The sequence below is a fragment of the Nicotiana tomentosiformis genome, chromosome 11 (assembly GCF_000390325.3).
Source record: "Nicotiana tomentosiformis chromosome 11, ASM39032v3, whole genome shotgun sequence".
In the NCBI taxonomy this organism is placed as follows: Eukaryota; Viridiplantae; Streptophyta; class Magnoliopsida; order Solanales; family Solanaceae; genus Nicotiana; species Nicotiana tomentosiformis.
In genome coordinates this window covers 99,335,304-99,353,313 of record NC_090822.1, presented here as the reverse complement: position 1 = coordinate 99,353,313, position 18,010 = coordinate 99,335,304, and the positions used below count along the sequence as shown (strand labels likewise).

General features: G+C 34.9%; 1 protein-coding gene across 1 annotated transcript; it reads left to right on the top strand.

Moving 5' to 3' along the window:
• Positions 1-2,239: 2,239 nt before the first annotated feature.
• On the top strand, positions 2,240-8,774 carry LOC104119630 (transcription factor LHW-like). Its single transcript, XM_009631184.4, has 10 exons — positions 2,240-3,031; positions 4,246-4,446; positions 4,556-4,637; positions 4,998-5,039; positions 5,121-5,180; positions 5,487-7,088; positions 7,229-7,330; positions 7,638-7,778; positions 7,900-8,025; positions 8,139-8,774. The coding sequence occupies exons 1-10, from the start codon at positions 2,937-2,939 to the stop codon at positions 8,316-8,318; spliced, it is 2,631 nt and encodes an 876-aa protein (XP_009629479.1). The 5' UTR covers positions 2,240-2,936; the 3' UTR covers positions 8,319-8,774.
• The last annotated feature ends 9,236 nt before the right edge of the window (positions 8,775-18,010 follow it).

Here is an 18,010-nt window from a genome sequence, read left to right as displayed (position 1 = left end):
AAGGGTAAAAGAAAATCAAGATTTTACTTTTCTTGTTTAGGAAAAAGATTAGACTTTATACAATATGATTATGTGGTACGTAAAAGTTTTTGCCGCTTTCATGTATAATAAGATATTCTAAGGAAATTAGACCAAAATATTGTTTTTGGATAAGACATTAGAAAGAGTAACCTAATTTTCGGAACGACATTTTATTAGACATGTAGAAGTTAAATACTGAATAAGCTAAATGTAAGAAAATAGAATATAGAATACTCTATATTAATTGCGATTAAGAAGAATATCAGATTATAGGTTATTGGTATTGAATTATTGAGCATAAACTAAGACAATATAACTTGAATGATTTTAGTGAGGTAATTTGAATACATACACAACGTTAATGTATCACTTTCAATGTATGTGAAGTAATTTAATTGGGACAGAGTTTTATAGAAAAATAAAGATTTTTAAAATTTATAGCCTCAAATATGCTATGAAATTTTGTGACTATAAAAATATATTATTAAGGGTTAAATAAAAATTTTAAAATTAAATTATTTTTGAATTCAAAAATGTGTCATAGTAATAATATGTCAAAATAGCATAGGCTAACCAGTTTCTGAATTTGTAATTAAAAAATGGCCAGCATTTGCAAAGTTATTCAAAAATAACCACTATTTTATGCGGAGATAAAACTTGGACAAAAATACCCTTGCTGAAACACGAAAAGTTTCAACATAATATGTTATATGGAGTTCCTGCGTATAAACTTTCAGCATATTATGTTAGGACACCAACACATTATGAAATTCCAGCACACTAGGCTCGAATCTCATACGTATGAAATTCGAATTCCAGCATACTATGCTGAAATTTTTCTAAATCCTTAAGGTCATTTTAGTTTAGATTTTATTTTTACATGAAAAAGTGGCTAAATTTTAATTATTTTTTAAATTGTGACTAATTTTCAATTTGGAGTTATAAATCAGGCTATTTATGATGTTTTCCCTAATATTATTGCATAAAAATGAAATAAGATGGAGTACTATTAATCTCATTTTCCTATTTCTAAGTCAATGGAGTCATTAATTAGTATTAATAACATCTTTAACTTCACTTTAACAACTGAATATTTTTCATAGTCATTCTCGTAATTAATATTGTGGATACCTATCTCTTTAAAGTTGTTTATCATACTCCAGTCATATCATTAATGTATCTTATTACTTTAGTTTTCCGTTGAACTCGTGTCCTAAAAAACTTTTCTCCAAATAAATTTATCTACCCCTTCTAAATAATTTATATTCTATTAAACTTTGAAGATGGAATATTTTATTATAGATCTCTTTACAATTCTTTCACGCATAAAATAAACTATCAACACCCATATTCATAATAATACAAAAATTATTTTATTTAGAAATATAAAAATCTATTCCTATATAATTTTGATTATAAATTTTATTTAAATATAAATTAAATAAATTATAATACCAAATCATAAATAATTTTAGTTTACTACAACAACTTTAAATTAATTTTTCAACAAACTTTGCAAATTAATGGCTGGTCCTAAGATTTCATTTATTTTAATTTGAAGATTATGGAGTATTTGTTTTTGCATTTTTAAGAGAAAGCAAATACCAAGATTCTTTTGTGTAGTCCCAATGCACAAAACACAAAAGCACTGAGCCTCCCCTGAATTGGAAAGAGACCAGAAAGCCGACAAGAAACTCCCACAGTGGCAAAAACCCCGTAATTCTATACTATTCCCAAGCCTATTTTTGTCAAATAAAAATTAAAAATTAAACTACAAATTCTTTTATTAATTACTCGTTCTATTCCAATTTACTAATGTATCTTTTTTTAGTTTGTCCCAAACTAAAAAATTTTATATTTCGAAATAATATAATTTCAAATTTTTTATTTTATCTTTAATAAAATAATTTATATTATATCTACATAAATAACAACAACAACAACAACAACAACAACCCAGTATAATCTCACTAGTAGGGTCTGGGGAGGATAGTGTGTACGCAGACCTTACCCCTACCCGGGTAGAGAGGCTGTTTTCAAATGACCCTCGACATACTTCCCTTCAAGAACTTTCCACCTTGCTCTTGGGAGGGTGCTTACCATCAGAGCAACCCACCTTGTCGAATTTTATATCAACATAAATAAATACTGCGAATTTTATATCTCTTTGTACTTCAACTTTTAAAATGTATCACATAAAATAAGAAGGGGAGTAATCATTAGCGTATTTTAGCAAAACCCCACCAGACATGAGCGTATTTTAGCACACTCCCTACCACCTATTTTTACCCTCCTCCTCCTTCCCTCTGCTTCTTCTTCTTCTGATGAACACAGAGCAAAACACTGCAAACACAACAACAGCCCCACGAAAAATAACCATTCCTTTTTGCCCACTAAAACACACAATACACACAGTGAGTAAACTCTAAAACACCAAAAGATTCACTTTTTACAGCCCCAAGAACCAAGAATCCAAGAACACTCATCAAAGCTCTGATCTTTAACTCCTTTCAATTCTTAACATTCATATCTTTTTCCCATTTTCTTGTTTTTTTGTAAAAAATGGAGAAAATTGTAGTTGTTGTTAGCTGTGAACTTAAAGCTTGTGGTATAGTGTAGTTTTCTCCAAAGGGTTGTCTTCTCCATTTTTGGCTCTAAAAAAATCTCCCTTTTTTTCACTTTAACTTTTTTCAACCCATAGAATGGGTTGCAGGGATATTATAGTACAAAATTTGGATCCTGTGAGAAAAAGAAGTGGTGGATTAAGAACTAAACAAGCTGGGCGTGGCTCTTGCAGAGGAAGTTAGTTCCTTTAATCTATATTTTTAGCTGAAAAAAACAAGAAAAGGAAAGAGAAAACACAGAAAGTGTTTTTTTTCTCTGTTTGAGATATTCACAAACAAAAATTAGTGCAAATGGGGTATTTGTTGAAAGAGGTTTTGAAGACACTTTGTGGAGTGAACCAATGGTCTTATGCTGTTTTTTGGAAGATCGGTTGCCAGAACACTAAGTGAGTTTTCTTATTTCAATGAATCAAATTCTCTTTTTTTTTCATGTGGGTTTAGTTTTTTTTTCTTTTTTCAAAAGTAAAAAATTAAATTGAATGTAGAAAAATGTAATATTGGCTTGTGTTTTTTTTAAGTGAAATTTTTTCCATGGTAGTGAAAAAAAAAATGATCTTGGCTTGTGGGTTGATTTCATTTCTTTTTTGTGGCATTTTTGTTAGTTTTTTCATGCGGCTTTAGCTTTTTTATTTTTTCTTTTGATTTTCTTTCTCAAAAGAAAAATTAGAAGCTGAAAAAAATGTAATCTTGGCTTTGTGGGTTGAGTTCAGATTTAATGTAAATTCTTCTTTTTATCTTTTTTCAAGTTGGGTAAGGCTTTTTTTAAAATTATTTTTTTTCTTTTTAAAAACGGGGGAAGAAAATGAAAGTAGAACAAGGAAATCCTCCTGCTCAAAAATAAAAAAATAATAATCTTGGCTTGTGAGTTGAGTTCAGATTTATGTGATTATTCTTTTTTGTTGGGTAAATGGAGAAAAATGTATTTGCCTTTTTGTTTATTTTGTAGAATTTCTTTTTCATCTTTTCGTTTTTCTTGTTGTTTTGGATTTTGTACTGACAATTGTTTTCACTTTGCTGAGAAAATGGAGGGCAAATGAAAGTAAGAAACTGAAAAAGTGTAAAGTCTGATGGTCCTTTTGTTGTTCAGCACTTCAGCTGCTGGAAAACTGTAAACTGAGTTTCACTGATTCTATTGTGCTCAGTTCCTTTCTTTGACCAAGCAAACTTAGAGCTTTGTAATGTGTAGCATAATACTGTGCTACACATTATTGTTTATTATGGTATTACTTTACATGCTATGGATTTACAGAATATTGTTTCATTTTCTGCTTTTGGCTTTGTAATCTGGAAAATGTCATTTTCTGCTTTTGGAATGTTGTGGTTGTTTTAGTCCATTTTGTCTTGAAGAATCTTTGTGGAATGAAAAAAAAATGAAAGTGATTTGTTTTAATTTGCTGAAACCCTTATGATTTCCTGTATGCAAACATACTCTTTATTTTATATACACACTTCTCCAATAGTCTTGCAAATAGGAACACAGAACTGTCACTTTCTTTTTAATGACACTGAATTTTGGCTTATCTGCTGGTATTTTGTTAACCCCTTCACTAAAGTTTTTTCAAGTGATTCTTTAACAATTTTTTCTTTTACTTATTGACAGGCTTTTAATTTGGGAAGAATCCTATTATCAACCCTTAACATTCTCTGGAATTCTTGGAATATCTGAAATTGAGAATACTGAACTATCATTCCAAGATTGGGGTGTTTGTAATTCTCAGCTTATGAATCAGGCAGGGGAGAGAGTGCATTTACTCGTAAACAAAATGATGACGGAAAGTCAATTCAATCTAGTAGGAGAAGGGTATAATTTCTTAATTCAGTTTATTGATTCTATCTTTTTAAAAATGAGTATCAGCAAAGAGTTCGTTTACTCGTACCATGTCGTTGATATTCATAATTTTTCTTCTCAGACTAGTCGGTCGGGCTGCAGTTACTGGGAATCATCAGTGGTTTCATTCAGATGGTTTTAGTAGAGTAGCTCATCCACCAGAGGTACATATTGAGATAATTCCTAGCTTGCTGTGGTTAAGTTTTCTCCCAAGAAAGAGATATGTGGCCTGTATTACATATTATACATGATCTGTACTTTCTCCATTGCAATTAGTATTTGAATAGCTGTCCCTTGCCCATAATAACTTGTGTGGTAAAAAGTTAATATTTCACAATTCAACTTAATTCTGTCAAAGTTAGATACAACGCTTTTTTTTTGGTTTTTTTTCTGTAAGGTTAACGACAAACTTAAACTAGGTTATCTTTTTTATGCAACGATGTAATGTAATTTGTGTCTCATTGCATCTTCTGGATGCATTAACTGATACTTACTGGTGTATCCATACGATGTGGTTCTTTTAGGTACTGAAAGAGCTGACTCAACAATTTAATGCTGGCATCAAGGTACAATCTGTTTGAATTAACGCAAATGCTGTGTGTGTTTCTTTTGCGGCTCACTGATTCTTTATGTTTACTGATATGCAGACAATTGCAGTTGTTCCTATTCTTCCTCATGGTGTTGTCCAATTTGGATCATGCTCACATGTAAGTTCTTCATTTTTCTTTCCCATTTTAAAATCTTACTTGGTGAAAAATAGTCTTGGGCACTAAGGTACTCGAATTATATCTACCATCATTGCGTACAATAATTTGTTCTCAAGCTAGATCCCTTAGTTGTTGCCTTAAAAGAGAACTTATGTTGATGAATCGGGGAATGAATAGAAGAATAGGGGATTCGTATTGCGGATCCAACTAGTTTGGGATTTAGGCTAACTGATTGATTAAACTTTTGTTTTTCAATTTTACTATCATAAATTATGTAAAGTAAAATGGTCATTTTTGCTGCCTCAGATAATGGAGAATATGGGTTTTGTGGAGGACGCGAGGATGCTGATAAGTCAACTAGGATGTGTTCCTGGTGTCTTGTTATCCGATGAAAATGCAATGAAAGATCCTGCAGTTAACACTGCACCAGTTTCTCTAGATTCTTATGGGAGAGCCAAATCGATGAACTCCACTCCAATTATTGCTAGCTGCAGTTATCAGAGTAACTCAAGTCAGACTGACAGTTTCGTTGGTCAAACTTCCTCTCTGGCTTCACAAGTTCAGAATAGAATCCTGTCTACTGATGCAACATTTCGAGCCCCCAATATGTCCCAAAGTTTTGTTGATTCTCATGATCGTCAGTTTCACAAAATTGTTCCAGAGGTGAAAGCAAACCTGTCTCCTAATTGCCACCTAATAAATAATGTGATTAAAGCAGAGGTAATTTCTCCAGACTCCAACATATGGACGAGTCAACAAGCTTCTTTGCACATTCCGAGGCCTCCCTTTCATCAGCATTCTATTGATTCATTAACTGTAGATAGTGGCAGCTTAAGGTTGTTTGAACAGGGGATCACTTCAAATGCTGGTAGCCATGATTTTGGCAAAATCAACTCTTGCACAAAGTCTACTGGAAATGGGCTTCAAATCACTTCAAAATTGGACGCATCTTCTTCGTCTTATGTTGGGAATGATGTGATTACCAATAATAATTCTGATGGTCAGAGTTCACAATTTATGTGGGATGAGAGTAACGGAATAGTAGAAAACGATTTGTTTCAAGCGCTCGGTATTATGCTAACACAGAATGAGCACCCGTGTTCAAGCAAGTACATGCAAGAGGTTTATGGTGAAAAACATGAAAACATGGAGCATAATGCTTTACTTGAAAATAACAAATATGAAGATTCCTGTGTCCAAGGTCACTCGGGGGATGACCTCTTTGATGTTCTGGGTACCGAATTAAAAAATAAACTACTTAATGAAAGGAATAGTTATCAAAGTAACGGACCAGACTCGAACACAGAGGATTGGATTAAGAATAACTCTACTTCTACTTCCGTAATTAGTCAGTATGCTGCTTCTTCGACAATCAATCAAGGAATGTCCGATAGTGGATCATTTTCTGCGGCTGGTTTTGAGCGTCTTTTGGATTCCATAGCATCCAAGCCTTCCGCCAAGCAGAATTTGGATGATGATGTTTCTTGTCGGACAACAATAACGAATTTGAGTAGGTCCTCTGCTCCAAATGCTGTATCTTCCTACGGCCGAGCTGGTTTCTCTAGTCAAATTCAAGGAGAGGTATTTGGCCAGCCCAAAACTCTTGCAAAATCAGGAGCAATGGTTTCTCGTTCATTTAGATCTGAGTGCTCCAATGAAAACACAGGAGCCTATTCGCAGAGTAGTTCAATTTATGGGTCACAAATTAGTTCATGGGTGGAACAGGGTCATGAGACAAAGCCAACTAGCAGTGTTTCTACTGGATATTCTAAGAAGCCTGATGAGACGAGCAAAACCAGCCGCAAAAGGCTTAAACCAGGAGAGAATCCTAGACCAAGGCCAAAAGACCGGCAAATGATCCAAGATCGTGTCAAAGAACTGCGAGAAATTGTTCCAAATGGGGCAAAGGTTATACTTAGTTTTGAACTCTTTACCATTTCCTTTAATATATTTTCATTATTATTATGTATATATATTTCTTTCCTATTCTGTAGGATGAATAATTTCTCTTATAGACGCTTTTTCCTTTTTGGATTTTTTGATTTCAGTGTAGCATTGATGCACTACTGGAACGCACAATCAAGCACATGCTTTTCTTGCAGAGTGTCACCAAACATGCTGACAAATTAAAGCAGACTGGAGAGTCAAAGGTTTGCTCCTAACCATTTAATCTTTTTGTGATCCCGTTGTCAAAACTTGGTTTTCTAACTATGTCATGAACTTAAATTTCTGCTCGTGGGACTACGAAGAGATGGAAAATTTTCAAGTTTAGAAGATTAACAAAGGAATCTTATAGCATCACTACTGTTAGCATAAGTTTCTTACTTTACATTATGCAAACATTTTAGTACTCTCTACAAAATGTTAGAATGATATGTTGTTAGCAAGTGATACAAGAAGCCTGAATGTACTTGAGGATTACTTACTACTTTTCCTCTTTGTGTTGTGAACCTGCAGATTATCAGCAAGGAAGGAGGACTGCTTTTAAAAGATAATTCTGAAGGTGGAGCAACATGGGCATATGAAGTTGGTTCGCAGTCTATGGTCTGCCCTATAATAGTTGAGGATCTGAATCAACCTCGTCAAATGCTTGTAGAGGTTAGAATATCTGTTAAATTACGAAGTGTTGCTCTTCTTTGAACTCGTTTATGGTTCTAGCAATAGACAAGGTGTCATTATTGTTAGGGAAATATATACTGAATTTGTTTGTTTTCTGCAGATGCTTTGCGAAGAACGAGGTCTGTTTCTGGAAATAGCTGACATAATAAGAGGATTGGGCTTGACAATCTTAAAAGGGGTTATGGAAACGAGGAATGACAAAATATGGGCAAGGTTCGCCGTAGAGGTATATTTCTACTTATCAGGATCCGGGTGGCAGTTGCTTCTTGCATTAGAACAATAGTACTTTGCACTTTTGTCATCTTCAACACAACATAAATATTTGATGTTTAAATATAGGCAAACAGAGACGTGACGAGGATGGATATATTCATCTCACTTGTTCGCCTCTTGGAGCAAACATCTAAAGGTGGAGCAGAATCTGCTAATGCTATCGACAATAATAACACAACGATGGTGCATTCATTTCACCAAGCAGCTTCAATACCTGCAACAGGCAGACCATGTAATTTACAATGATGAACGGGCTATGATCTTCGTCTGCACGTGTTAAGAGTGAGCAGTCAACCATTACTCGCCATGACTAACATGTGTACACGGCTGATCCTTTTGGTTTACAGCTAATCCTCATTTTTCGTCTGCCAAGTTCTTGAATTATCCAGAACTCCCGAGCTTGCCAAGTTGTATCTAAGCCTGTTGTTCAGGACAGTAGATACTTTTAATTACTTTCACAATCCATCAATGTTGTAATATCTGGCAATCGGACGCTTTTTTATTTTATATTCTTACCTTGAAGTGTACTAATTTTAATTAGATAAAGGGAGAAGGGAGATGGTTCATGTGATGAGGAGAAGATTCTTGGTTTTACTGTTGTATAGAAAAGATGGAGATGATAGGAAGTGAGCTAGGGTGTTTAGTTAGGTGATGTGTAATATATTCTTCCATTTTCTCTGGACATGTTTCTCTGGCTTTCAATTGTGTTTTTGCCAGCTGAATTCTTCTGGTTTGCCTTGTCGACTTGTCTTCTTCCATTTCCACTTCATTATCCTTGGAAAAGAATGTTTTAAAAGTCTAATCCATCTCTTATTTAGCTTACATACAATCCTTTTTCTTCACCACGTTTACTTAATAAATATAGGAAATAAAAATCATTACAAAAGTAGGAAAAATATTTCTTTGTAGAGGGTTCGTATGGCATTTCACTTTATCCATCAGGCAATGTCGAGCTATCCTATTGCGCACAAACTGATTCGGACACTACAGTTGTTAAAAAAAATGTCAGACTAGCCATTTTGAGTCCATTGATCAGCTGATACGTTCATCTATGCTCTAGTACCATACAAAAATAACTACTCCTATTTAACTGAGTTTTCAAGTAATAAAACTCTTTTGACTTTGATCAAATCAGTAATTCTTCCTCCACTACATTCAACTGGCCCTTATCTGCTCCTTTGAGAATGGATCCTGGATCTAATATTTTCCAAGCTATGCTTTGGGCTGTTTTGACGATCATTGTTGCAACACATTTGAAACTCTTATTAGAGCTTAGCCCACATTTTGGAAAGGGAAAATACCAGCTATGTCCATTTATAAGTAGCTTATTATAAAAATTAGTCAATTCATAAAATATTATTAATATTAGCCAATTAGCTATTTGTAGCCAAAAAAGTCAAATTTTTACTTTCTTTTGAGTGAGTGTTGTTAGAATAGATTGGGTACATCTTAAAGAGCATGAATCTTAGTTTTGGGATGATTTTTTGTAGTTTTGAGGTGGTTTGAATTAAAAATTCGAAGTAAAAGATGAACATAAAAAAAATGATAGGTGTATCACACTGTGTATCACTTTTGTATCACATATGTATCATATTTGTATCGAATGTGTATCACATGTATACCTGCGTGTGAGATACATGCGTGATACATGTTTGATACATGTGTCGCAGAAGAACTTTTTTAAACTCGATTTTAACTACGAATTTTGATACCAAATCAGTCCAAATCACCTCCAATCTTCCTCAAATTTTGTATATTGACTTATCTATATGTTTTCAATGAATATCAACCCTACCCATTGAAAAAAGTCCATATTTGCTTAGATTTTTGAGATATTGTATATATATTTTCTTTGTATTTCTTCACTTTATTTGCTACCTCATCCATAAAATTTCCTTTCCGTCTTGCATCTAATGTTGCTAATCACTCTTGAAAATATGAAAGGAGGTCTTTGTGTGTGATTCTTGGAGAGAAAGAACCTTATTTCTTTGGGTTTTTAATTTTTATATGTGCTTAGCTAGTTTTGATATGTCTATAATTAGTGGCTAGAGGTTGGTAAGTTGAGACTTTTTGGGATATTTATGTAAGATTCTCAAGTTAAATGGTCCACTATGATCCAAATTGAGCAGCCGAAATATTTGGGCGAAGTGTACAAACATCCATTTTAGGGCTACTATTTATGGATTAGCTAGTAATGAATTGAAAACATTAATTTCGGGACAATTCAGGACATTTGTGTCTCAAAAATTGAGCTGAAAAACTGAAATTCAGGATGCATTGGCTAATTCCTAAATAACAGCCCTTCAGAGTGACTATCTGGTGTCATTTTTACGAAATATTTGCAATAACAACATACCTAGTGTATTCCCACAAGTGGGGTCTGTGGAGGGTAGAGTGTACGCAGACCTTACCCCTGACTTTAAAATGTAGAGAGGCTGTTTCCGAAAAACTCTCGGCTCAGGAAGGGGAGAGGGGAAGGGCAATAACAAGCAAACTGATCTGACAACCAAAGCAAAAAATACAAACCTAGCAAAAGGTAATGCAATCGGAAAACTAAAACACAAGACAACAACAAGTAGTAACAGGAGACTAGGGGTACAAATACAAAAAAAAAAGAAAAAGAAAAAGAAAAGAAACGGAAGGCACCAAGTGGTGTATCAAAGCTACTGCTACAAACAAGGACAACACTCGACCACCTAACCCTTTACCTTAATTCTCAACCTCCACACCTTCCTATTCATGGTCATGTCCTCAGTGAGTTGGAGCAACACCATATCTTGTTTAATCACCTCTCCCTAATACTTCTTTGGCATGCCTCTACCTCTCCGTCGACCCTACCATACCAACACCTCCTCACCGGAGCATCAATGCCCCTCCTCTTCACATGCCCGAACCATCTAAGTCTCTCCTCCCGCATATTTTTCTCCATAGGGACTACACTCATCTTATCCCTAATAACTTCATTTCTAATTTTATCTAACCTGGTATGCCTGCACATCCACCTCAACATCCTCATCTCCGCCACCTTCATCTTCTGGACATGGCATGTCTTGACCGACCAACACTCCGCCCCATACAACATAGGGCCATGTTTCAACTACTCAGTAGTACTCCAATGAAGGATAAAATTTCACAAATAGTCATTTTTATCCCCTATAACTAAAAAATAACAATTGTTATAAAGTTTCAAATTCTACGAGTGAAACTTCATAACAATGACTATTTTTAAATTATAGGGCTAAAAAGTTGCTAACTCGCACTATTACTTCCTCCTATGGAAGTTAGTATAAATAAGTCTCATTTTACAGTTGAAACAATAACAGACCCTTAAATAGGTCAATTATTGATTCGCTTAAAAGTATTCGGCAGAGACGCACAATTAATAGTGAGAGAAATTCCAGGAAAGAATTAAGGATTTAATATATCGCGATAGTGCAAAGAACTTCTACATTGTAGTAGCTTATCTTATTTTTTAGATTACTAATTTCACCTTTTATAACAGTTATATATGTTTATATTAGGTGACGTGACACATTAAAAATGCTTTTACCGTATTGGGTGTTAAAATAATGATTCTTTGTGGAAGAATACTAAGCCATCATATATTATAGAAGAGGATTTGAGAGAAATGATAATCATGTGAAATCAAAAATTAATATTTTTTACGGGCAGTGAGTATTGTAATCATTATTAAATATGAGTTTTAATGATAAAAAATAATATTATCACATTTGGTGCTGGATCACAAGGAATAAAATAAAGAAATCAAGACTCCCTATCATTCAAGCATGGACTAGGGAAAATAATCCATCAACGAAAATAAAGGAAAGAAAACGTATCAATGACTAGCTATAAAATAGGAAGAAGCACGGGAAATCCGGAAGAAGAATCAATCAATGATTTGATAGATATTTGACGGAAGCTAGTATATGAAGGTCCCAAAATCAAAGGAAAATAAGAGTGCAAAGTTCTACACTGGATATCATCAAAGCCCGAAATCAAGGATCCATCATCAATCACTCACTCAAGTACCGGAAAGATATGCCTAGCAAAAGAAATGCCTGTCAAGGACACAAGTCAAGGAAGATCAACAAAAACCTAACCTTATTCTTGGAAAGAATCAATTTGCGATTCGGTTCAAGGATCAATTCCCTTGGGTTTGTAATCTCTCAAGATTCGCTTAATCAAGAGTCAAGAAGACCTCACGAAGTATATATACATCTGTTACATGCTTGAAGCAGACATACTTTGAACGAACCATTATCACTCTTTTTGTTCTACTCCAAACAGCATTGTACTTCGTTTTAGATATGCTGTGTAATTAGTGAGAGAAGAAAAAGAGATAAACACTGGTGAGACATTATATCAAAAAGGGAAAAGTGACATAGAAACTATGTTGTTGGTGTAAAGCCACATCAACCAACTTGTACTCGAGATACTTCAAATACTCAAAGAGATCACCCTTGCAACCCAAGGGGACTGGACGTAGGATTCACATTGAATCCTAACCAGTATAAATATTCCGGTGTCTTTATTTCCTGTATTTTATTTCTGTATTATTATTGTTCTGTTCTTATCTCTAGTTGACTAATTGGTAAACTAGTCAACTACTTAGAATACTGAAAATAAAAATTTTCATTCACCCCCCATCCTGTAGTTTCAATTGGTAGCAGAGCTAGTCTCACACTTTTTGCTTAATAGCTTGTGAGAAAAGATCATGGCAAATCAAGTAACTGTTGGAGCACTCTTTCAAGAAGGAACGTCGCAAGTCAGACCACCATATTTCAATGGACAACACTTTTCTCACTAAAAAGTGCCAATAGAATTATATGCAAAATCCTATATTGTCAAAGTATGGCGCGTTATCAAAAATGGTAACTATCCACTACCAGCAACAACTCAACCACCCGTTGATTCGAAAGATATAGATGAATACACAGACGATCAAATGCCAGTTGTTCAGGTCAATGCTAAGACATAAAATTTACTCTATAATGCTATAAGTAGAGAAGTGTGAGAAAATCTCAAGTTGTGATACAACCAAAGAAATGTGGGATAAACTGGAAGTTACTTATGAAGGAACTAATAAAGTGAAAGAAACTCACATAAACATGTTGGTTCATGACTATGAACTTTTCCAGATGAAAGAAGGAGAATCCATTGAGGAAATATTTGCAAGGTCCAACAAAATTATTAGCGATCTAAAAGCCTTTGGTAAACCCTACTCAAGTGGTGATTAAGTTTGAAAAATTCTAAGGAGTCTACCTACCACTTGGAAGACAAAAGTAGTTGCACTTGAATCTTAAGATCTAAACAAACTTTCAAATGATGAACTACGAGGAGATCTTATAGCATTCGAGAAAACACATCTCAAGAAAACAAACTAGGAAGAAAAGAAGAAAACAATTACTTTCAAAGCTACAAATGAAAGACCTGAAAATGATATTGATGACGACCCAAAAACTCTCCAAGCATGATTTAATTATTGGTCTTCCTAAACTCAATTTTTCTAGAAATCATGTATGTGATACATTTCAGATTGGTAAACAAACCAGAAACTCCTTCAAAAGCAAAGACATTGTGTCTACTACTAAGCCCTTACAATTGTTTCACATAGATTTATTTGGACCTACCAGAACTGCTAGCATTGGAGGAAAACAATATGCTTTTTTTTTTTTTTTTATTGTTGATGACTACCCATGTTTTACATGGGTGATTTTCTTATCTCATAAAGATGAAGCTTTGAAATACTTTGAGATATTCTCTAAAAGAGTTGAAAGAGAAAAAGAGTACCTTATTACAATTATCCAAAGTGATCATGGAGGAGAATTCGAAAGCAGAACATTTAAAAATTTCTGCAATGATCAAGGATATACTCACAACTTTTCAGCTCCAAGATCACCTCAACAGAATGGAGTTGTTGAGCAGAAAAATCGAACTATACAAGATATGGACAGAACAATAATATTGAAACATTCCCTGCCAAATCATTTTTGGGCAAAAGCAGTAAGCACATCCTGCCACATTCTCAACAGATGTCTTATAAGGCCTATCTTGAAGAAACATCATATGAATTATGGAAAGGTAAACGGCCAAACATAGGCTATTTTCATCCTTTTGGCAGCAAGTGTTTTATCCACAACAACGGTAAGGACAATCTTGGAAAATTTGATCCAAAAAGTGATGAAGGTATTTTTCAGGGTTATTCTATAAATAGTAGATCTTTTAGAGTTTATAATAAACATACTTTATCTGTAGAAGAATCATTACATGTCATATTTGATAAAAATAATACTACGGCCGAGAAAGGAATTATTGTAGGTGATGAAGATATCAGCCAAGAAACATCACAGACAATCAAATCACAAAAGTCAACTGATAATACAGACGATGTCACAGAGTCAACTAATGAACCTGTCAATAATCAACCAGAATCATAGAAGGAGTCAACTACTCATACGATTGCAACACGTCCAAATGAGTGGAGAAGTGAACCGGAATATCCTCAGAAGTTTATCATATGAGATCCAAGTGAAGGAATGAAAATCAGGGGAGCTCTCAAGAAAAAGGCAAGTGCAACACTCATCTCTCAGATCGAACCAAAGAAGGTTGAGGAAGCCTTAAATGACTCCAATTGGGTACAAGCGATGCAGGAGGAACTCGATCAATTTGATAAAAATCAAGTTTGCGAACTGCTACCTAAGCCTGCAAATGCTATACTACTGTAATTGGAACCAAATGGGTTTTCAGAAATAAACTAAATGAAGATGGAAAGGTTATGAGAAACAAAGCCAGATTAGTAGCCCAAGGCTACTCACAGTAGGAAGTAGTCGACTACGATGAAACCTTTGCACCAGTAGCTCGACTAGAGTCTATACAGATTCTTCTTGCATATGCATCCTTCAAACGATTTAGACTTTTCCAAATGGATGTCAAAAGCGCTTTTTTAAATGGCTTTATTGATGAGGAGGTATATGTAAAACAACCTCCTGTTTTTGAAGATTCAAAATTTCTTTACCATGCGTATAAGTTGACTAAAGCTCTGTATGGACTCAAACAAGTTCCACGAGCCTGGTACGAAAGGCTTAGCTCATTTCTACTTGACCATGGCTTTACAAGAGGTAAAGTAGACACTACATTATTTATCAAAAGATCATCAGGAGGTAATCTTATTATTCAAGTCTATGTTAATGATATTATCTTTGGAAGTGCTAACCCTCTTTTATGCAAGGAATTCACTAGTCTTATGCAAAGTGAGTTTGAAATGAGAATGATGGGAGAGCTTACATTTTTCCTTGGACTTCAAATTCAAAAATCTGAAAAAGGAACTTTTGTGTGCCAGACAAAATATACAAAGGAATTAATTCAAAAGTTTGGCATGAGCAGTGCTAAAGCAATTGGTACACTAATGGGCCCGTCAACAAGTCTCGACAATGACGGAAAAGGAAATCCAGTTGATGAAACTAAATATCGTGGACTGATTAACTCTTTGATTTACTTGAATGCCAGTCCCAGATATTATGTTCAGTGTGTGTAAATGTGCCAGGTTTCAGTCAACTCCTAAGGAATTGCATATGACTTCAGTAAAGAGAATAATTCATTATCTCATCAGAACTATATCATATGGACTATGGTACCCACGTTCTAATAATTTTAAGCTTGAAGAGTTTTCAGATGTTGATCTTGCAGGTGATAAGGAAGACAGAAAGAGCACCAGCGAAACATGTCAATTACTGGGAAAGACATTAGTATCATGGAATAGTAAGAAACAAGGCTCAGTTGCATTATCTACAACTGAGGTAGAATATATATCCATTGGGCAATGCTGTACACAGTTACTACGGATGTCTCATCAACTGGGTGACTATGAGCTATTTTTTAAAACCTATTCAAATATTTTGTGATAACTCTAGTGCTATATGTCTCTCAAAGAATCCCGTGCATCATTCTAGGGCTAAGCATATAGATATTAAACATCATTTCATTAGAGATCATGTCCTTAAGGGAGATATAGAATTATCATTTGTTGGCACCACTGATCAATTAGCAGACATTTTTACTAAGCCATTACTTGAAGATATATATTGCTCCCTAAGAGAACTACTTCGCATTATTTCGCTTTATCATAAAAATTAGGACCTATGTGTTAATTTTAATTCTTACGCGTCTAATGTTTTCAGTTTTACTTTCTCTGTAAGTACACATTAATTAAGCGCCTCCGATTTCCCTCTCTTTTCCCATCAGTTGTAGCTTTCAAGAAAGGAAAATCAATCATCATGAACCTTCACTGATACCCTTTCCTTTCCAGTATTCAACCGTCAAAATCCTTTCTTTTTAATCCTCTGAACCATCCTCCCTTGTCTTCATTGTTCTTATCGCTCAGAAACCCTTTTTCAAAATTCTCCAATTGCTAAACACTCTAAGAATCCTTCTGCCTCCGCTAGAAAAAGTACTCGTTCTAAGGGAAAACCCTATTCTCAGCCTCCCGAACAAGTAGACCTAGGGTCTGACCACTCAGAAGGGTTTGCCTCTTCTCAGGCAGAACCATCTGACCACTGTCAATGAATAGGAGAAAAAGCTCTTGGCAAAAGGCCCATGGAAGACTCCCTTGAATCTTTTACCCCCAAGAAATCCAAAGTAGACCTCTCAAGTTCTCTAGAGTCCGACCTCAATTTTTGGGATATCCCAAATAGGAATTCCTTTGTTGCTCTAAAAGAAAAGCCCATTGCTCACGACAGAGTAATCGATCTTGATGACATGGAGACCCTCAATTGTAAGGTAAAAAATTTGTTTGTTTTTCAAGAACCATCTAAATTCATCTCTGTACCCCCTCCCAAAGTTTATGAACCTTTAGTGAGAATGTTTTATGCCAATCTTCGTTCTAGCAAGCCTGATAAGTTGGAATCCCTAGTTCTAGGAAAACGCATTGTCCTAGATTGTGCCATGTTTGACTCAATTTTTCAGTGTAAGTGCTTTGGCTTTCCCATGCTTTTCAAAAGTACTTGTCCTGATGACTTTAAAATTTCTTTTGATCAAGAAAAATATTATATTGCTGAGTGTCCATCTTATTTCCTTCCTAACCAGTTAGGTTCGAGTGATGTTAGTTTCGAAACCCGAGTTCTGGAACACATTATTGCAATTACTGTTCTTCCTCGCACTGGCTCATTCTCCACCTTCTCTCAACGAGACACCTTTCTTGTCTACTGTCTTGTGACCAAACTTAAGGTTAAAATGTTCTCATGGGTCATAAAATTCATGATTGAAAGTGCTTATGATCCCACCAGTTTACCCTATGGTATGGCTATCACCCACATCTTGGAAGCCCACAATATCTCTATCTTAGAATACCCTTTTGTCTCTGTTTCAAAGTCCTACAACTCTAGAGCCTTTTTGAGTATGGGGTATATGTGTACTAAGGGTTCCTGGGTGAAGAAATAGGAAGGTGAAGTCAAGAATGTTCAGCGTGATTCTAAGATCAAAGCCTCTGTTTCCCATCATAGTGTAGCTGATCCTGATCTTGTAGAGAAATTGACTACCATTGACAACAAGTTGACCATCATCAAGGACCTTCTTGCTGCAACTCAATCAACGGTTAGGGACATCCATGCCATCTCCAAAGAGACTGGGTCCGACGTTTCAAAGATAAGGGTCAAAATTCTCAAACTTGCAGAAAACGCAGTCAAAGCCTTCAAGGAAGTACATGACAGGATTGATGGGGTGACAGTTTCAGCTAATGCCAACTTTGACCGTCTAAAGGAGGCGATTTGCAACACTTTTACTTATTTCTTACGTCGTTAGTTGTGGATGTTTCAGACAATTGTTTTTCCATTTTGCTGTTTTGGACTGAATAACCAGTCGCTGGATACTTTCTTTACTTTTGCTAAACTCTCCATGCCTATAATTTGCAAATATTTGCCTATGATGTACTTGTTTCTACT

Coding starts and splice junctions, on each gene's coding strand:
- LOC104119630 (XM_009631184.4), top strand. CDS start 2,937: ATGGGGTATTTGTTGAAAGAGGTTTTGAAGACACTTTGTGGAGTGAAC. Junction 4,447..4,555: donor TTCAATCTAGTAGGAGAAGG/GTATAATTTCTT, acceptor TTTTCTTCTCAG/ACTAGTCGGTCGGGCTGCAG. Junction 5,181..5,486: donor AATTTGGATCATGCTCACAT/GTAAGTTCTTCA, acceptor TTGCTGCCTCAG/ATAATGGAGAATATGGGTTT.